The sequence below is a fragment of the Vigna radiata genome, chromosome 3, assembly GCF_000741045.1.
Source record: "Vigna radiata var. radiata cultivar VC1973A chromosome 3, Vradiata_ver6, whole genome shotgun sequence".
Lineage (NCBI taxonomy): Eukaryota > Viridiplantae > Streptophyta > Magnoliopsida > Fabales > Fabaceae > Vigna > Vigna radiata.
In genome coordinates this window covers 950,621-956,988 of record NC_028353.1, presented here as the reverse complement: position 1 = coordinate 956,988, position 6,368 = coordinate 950,621, and the positions used below count along the sequence as shown (strand labels likewise).

The 6,368-nt window shown below is 26.2% G+C and overlaps 1 protein-coding gene across 1 annotated transcript; it reads left to right on the top strand.

Annotated features, from left to right (window-relative positions):
• Positions 1–3,428: 3,428 nt before the first annotated feature.
• On the top strand, positions 3,429–4,062 carry LOC106756858. The gene has a single exon (XM_014639461.2). It carries the CDS (start codon positions 3,477–3,479, stop codon positions 3,945–3,947), a length of 471 nt encoding a protein of 156 aa, XP_014494947.1. The 5' UTR covers positions 3,429–3,476; the 3' UTR covers positions 3,948–4,062.
• Positions 4,063–6,368: the final 2,306 nt, after the last annotated feature.

Below are 6,368 nucleotides of genomic sequence, written 5' to 3'. Positions count from 1 at the left end.
CGTGTGTTTGTTTTTATCTTAGAAGTCTTTCGAAAAATAATCTACTGACAAAATACCAAAATATTAAAATTTAAGTCATATGATAAAAATATTATTTTTAATCTAAAATTTTAAAACAATGAATTTATATTTTTTTTTTGTGCTTAACTTTTTCATCTTTTATCAACTTGACTATTACTCACATTTATATTCCCACGATATCAACCAAAATTTGCGGTCTACAAGACATTTTTGGGACATAATCACATGTTGTAAGGCTCGAAGTGAAGATGTGAAGTTTTGAATGATGGCACCGAAATAGTTAAATTGGGGACAATAGCCTTTCATGTTACATTCCTATACAATTGTTTCAGGATGGCCCCAAGTGTAGTTTATAACAACACAACAACGTGGTTTGCTTCAACATTCTCTGTGACTCAAACATATTCTTCATTTGACTCAGAGTATAACTGTTACATGGTTTGTCGCCGGAACAGGGGAAGAACAGAGATAGTAGCACCGCTTGTCTTAGATCAGGCCCATTTGAAAATACAGGATTTGGAAACAAACACAAAATGTTACAAGCAAGATGATATTTTAACACCCAAAAGACTTTTACGCTCATGTGAGACTATCTTTTAAAAACGCAAGTCAATGGACTACAAAATATAACTTTTTTCTGGACAATGATACTTAGGTAATATTTTTTTATAACATTTGAATATCATTTACGTGTCATTCTGTGATTGGTTCAAAATTACTTCACAATTAATAATAATAATCATAAATACTATCATGGACCAATCATAAAATAACACAGACAATGTTTAAATATTATAAAAAAATGTTGTTTAACTATAATTATTCTAAATAAAAACATAACATATCACTTGTTACCATATTTCTTTACATGACTACTCCATCACTGCACAACAAGATTAGATTTATAGGGATGGTCTAAATTTGACAATATTTATGATGGATATTCATCAATGTTATGCATTGATAAATATAAGAAAAGAGAAAATAGAAAATTACTATTAAAATAATTTGAATGTTATCATTACACTTTAATAAATTTCTTATTTATAGTTATTTCAATATTAGTTGTGAGAAGGTTTATTATTTTATGATTGTAAATACTGTATAAAAGACTTAGTATTTTCTCTTACTTAAAATTTCATGTTAAAATAATTTTGTGGAGTCTTTCCAGATGATGTTAAATATATATTTGCTAAAAAAAATATTTTTCACTATGAGATCGCTATAATTTCTTACCATCATATATATATATATATATATATATATATATATTCAGGCATGACTAATTAACTTTATTTATATAAATTTGTACATAATGGATATAAGTTTAATTCAAACCAAGCGTGACTTAGATTAATTTTGAAATAAACTATAATTTTACTATATATTTAATCTATGACATAACTCTATTAAATCTATTACATCAAATAATAATATTTTGAGTAACATAAATTGAATGAAAATATTTTTATTTTTATTAATTTAATTATATTTGTTAATATTTTATTTTTTAAAATTTAAAATGACTTAGATAAAAATAATTAATAAAAAATAGATAAAAATATGATGAATTTAAAATTATCAAATATTTGTACGAATTAAAATCATATAAAATAATAACACCAGTGAGTGGGTGGATACTGAAAAACAAATAAACTTTAAAAATGCACTGAATAATTTAAAAGTTTTTCGGAAATAAATGTTAGACACTATATATGGATTAGGTAGTCTCCATATAGTATTGCACACTTAAAAGATTTCATAACCGTTTGAAAAGCTTTTAAATAAAAAAGTAATAATAAGACAAATTTTTCTGATGATTCATTCTAAACTGAAATACGTCAAGTTTTACTAATGTTTAAAATATTACAAATGAGTTTGACCACTGATTTTATAAATTAACCTAATTAATTAGACAATTTTTACTATTTTTGGTTTTACACTAGTTCAATTGACTAAATCGTTTAATTTCATTGAGTTAAACTAATAATTATTTTAATTCACTTCTAGATATACAAAATAATAAAATGTTTTTAAAATACAAGAATAGAATATCACTCTCTTAAAAAAGATAAAGTTTTAATATAATGAAAATTTGAAAACTTGTAACAATTTTTTTTTTCAAAATCCATACGATGTAAGCTTGAAAGAAAATGAAGACATCGTGAGAACAATAATAATTCTTGATTTTTGTTATTTTTTTTTCATGCAATTCTCTTTATATAAACTTTTTCATAAAAGATGTTACTCAAAACAATGACTTTCTTATAGATGTGTAACATTTTGATACGAGGTCATATGTCAATTATACTTCTTGTATAGAAACGTTACATAAAAGGTATTAAGAAAAAAAAATTCAAATTCCAATCATCGTATTTTTCCATTTCTACAAAACTTTTAAATAAAGCTATGTACAATGAATGATCTGTATAGAAAAAAAAGATAATACAATAGACAATAAATTATTATATCGTATATACATTAAAAGCGTTAAGCATGTTACATGTACTAACATTTAGACAAAGTCTAATTAAATTACATTTAGCATCTAGGATGCAAATTTGTTCCAAAATATATGCATTTCATAACGTTTATTCTAGAAATTCATTTGTTCCGAACTGCACTTCATGTGTTTTGAAAACTCTATTCCAAAAGTCACATTCTGAAAATTTCAAAAGACTTGTTCACGAATTTGAATATTTGAGGAGGTGCACGAAAAATTTGTTGAGGTGGAGGAAGTAAATGTCTTTATTAACAATATAATTACTTTTATGTGTCACTTCCACTTAAGGACGAGTCTGATCCGTCATTGACTTGTTAAAAATGGGTTGACCCACACATAGTTGAAGACTAAAGCCCTTCCTGCAACTAAGCGACTTGTTAGGCTGACTCGCCGATTCTTCAATTTTTAATACGGGGCTTCTGCCTACACCTTATTGTTTTATTCTTATACCCCTAACTTTTCTTATTCTTCCCATTTTACCCCTTTAAATTATATATTAAATAATTTAATATATTCGAAGGTAATTGAATTTTAAAATCCATATATAAACACTGAGTTGTGAAATTTGGTGGTTATAGCATCAAATTCACACAAACTAGATTTCTAAATTCAGTTGAGATGAGACTAAAATCACCTAAAGAATATTGGATAAAAAAATCTGATGAACATGGTATCTGATTAACATGCTAATCATTAATTTAGCATGTTAACATTCTTGGTGCATATAAAATCCAGGAAGAAGGTAGGTGGATAATAGGAGTAAACTTCATCACACACAAGACATGATAAACTTGAAACAAGGACAACACTCTTGGACAACACATTTTATAATACCAACACCAAAAGTAAAACAAACAACCCATCAGAAACAAGAACGAAAGATCCTAGGAACACCACAGTATATATATAAGCACCTTCCAAAGGTTCGTATCATATCACATGAACATTCAACATGATGGAGATTCTCAACCTAATAACACTGCCTCTGCTATTGCTACTAACATTAGTCACAAAGACGGAGAGCCAAATAAAACCCCCACTTATTACGGTGGCAAAGCCTCCGCGTCCACTCTGTGGATCACAATTTGCACTGGTGAACTATGCATGTTCCAGGTTGCCGTTCCGCCATGGAGCGCCACCGGCTGATTCTCCTCCACCCCCAGACGGTGAAGATGGTGACGGAGAGACGCACCACAGTCACAGTCATCACAGACATAACCACAGACATGGACACGGTCACAGACACCACCACCAGACCCCTGAAGAAGATAACTGTTGCCGGTGGGCGAAGGAAGTGGACAGCCAATGTGTGTGTGAACTTCTGCTTCGCTTGCCACCCTTCCTTGTCAGACCTGTGCACCAGTACACACTCAACATTGGAGACGCTTGTAACATCACTTACTCTTGTGGTTCACCAATCTGAGTCTTTTCTCGACTTTTTAAGGATTAATTATGCTTTTAGTTTTACTATACATCAATGTTCTGCAAAACATTGTTTTTTTTTAATAAGATTTACTATTATTATTGCATAAATACTACTGCCTATCTTAGGTGCATAAGGTCTGGATTTCTAGAGGAAATTGACATTAATCACTAAATTACTCTTTAAATCATGAATATAACCACTTAATATTACTTAATTCTTTATTTACCTATTTAATCTTTTACATTTAAAATTAATAAATAACAAAAAATAAAAATATCATAAAATAATACGTTTATTATAAACTAATTTAGTGATTATTTATATTGAAACTAGGTAGAATAAATTGATGATGATACTAGTAATAATAATTTTAATTATATAAAATAAATATGTAAGAATATTTATATTTTAAAAAATATCAATAATTATAATGTTTCTATAATTAATTGGCACACAATTAATATTAAGGAAAATGATATTTTAACACTAATCTTTGACATTATTTTGACACTACACACATGTCAAAATGTGATTGAACGATTTCAAATTAAAAATAACTGAGACAAGGGAATATTTGGAAGAGAAAAACCAAAAAATTTTTAATTTAAAATCGTCTAACTATATTTTGACACGTGTGTAGTGTCAAAATAATGTGAAAAAATTGGTGTTAAAATATCATTTTCTTAATATTAAATATCTTTTGGTGAAATTTTAGTTTTTCCTCACTTTTTTGTCATATTCTCTCTCTTTTTGTCATTTTCCCAGACTCACGTCACTTTCGTGTGGCCTACAAAATGAATGCTGCTTGGAACTTATTATTCAGATTGCACCCCCATAAAATCTAATAACCCAATTTTACCCTCATTAAATGGACAATGAACAACAGGGTGGGCATGCTCTTTAAGAGGGAGTACAAAATTATAACTCATGGGAATTAAAGCGCTCCCGTAAATTTTATATAAATTTAAGAGAGAAATTACTCATTTATATTTTTTTAATCAAACACTACTAAATTATATATGTCAATTTATTATATAAATATTATGACTGTTAATATTTATTATAATTACTAATATGTGTAAATATTTATTTTACATAACTAAAATTATTATTAATATTGTTTTTATAGTTTATTTTAATATTTATTTGTTTAATAAGTAAAATTTAAATATAATTCGATTTTATAAAATCGATTTATAAAATAAAATTTGTATTTATACAAAAAGTGGATCTGACTAAATAAAAATATTAGTAAAAACAAAAATTGAAATGTCAACAAAAGGAAAGCAATAAATCATACCGAGAAATTAAAATAAAAAAACAACAAATTTAAAAATAAAACATCAATCCAAAGTGTAATATATGGAAACAATAAGTATAAAAAGTAAAACAACAATCAAAATTATGATAGAAACAGTGATGAAAATAACCATGTTTTTGGCTTATCAAATTGTCGCAGAAAAGTTGAAAATACGATAGCGAAAATAAATATTTAGAATCAAGTTTTAAAAAAAGATTTAAAAACAAAAAAAAATGGAAACAAAAATTGAGAAAAATAAACCAAAATATAAATGAAAACTAAAAAATAGATAAGATGTATGAAAACTATTGAAAGGGAAGTCTCAAGTTTGAAGTCAAAATGTTTTGAAAGTGATTGAGAGATGAAGATGTGGATGTTTTAGAGTTTTTCTGTAATTGATTAAATAAGAGATTTTAAACCAGTATAGCTGAGTATCCATTTTCTTAATGAAAATAAACCAGTTAATATATTAAGTGTTTTTAACGTTCTTAAAATTTTAACCCATTATAATATTTCATAATTGATTAAATAAACTTACATCATTAAATGAATAAAGAATTCAATCAATTAGATATGCTACTTAATTAATTAAAATGAAAGCTTTGTAATTATTTTTACAAATATATGAGAATAATTGATTATATGTTTGATAGTCATTTCTTATTTTAAACTTTCAAAACCTTATAAGTAGATATTCAGATATTTCAATTAACTTTTGTAATCAATTTGATCAAAAATTATATTATGATTGACAAAGTTGTTTCACACTTTCAAAAGTATTTTCAAGTTTCAAATAATAAGAAATTGTTTTTAGTTTTGAAATTCTTCTTATCTTTCTTTGTGTGTTGGGCAACTCTTTTTTTACTAATTTTTTTTAATATTGTCTTATGGTGATTGATAAAACATATAATCTCTTAAGAATTAATGTAGGTTGATATTTTCTTTAAGATAATATCTTTTAGATATGTTGACTGTTATATTGAGTTTGTAATTATTGTTTGTTTTCTATAAATTTCATTTGATAACATAACCATTTTTTTAGAGGTGAGAGATTGAGAATTAATGTAGGACTAATTGATCTGAACTAATATAGATATTTTATGAAATTTTTTCTCTTG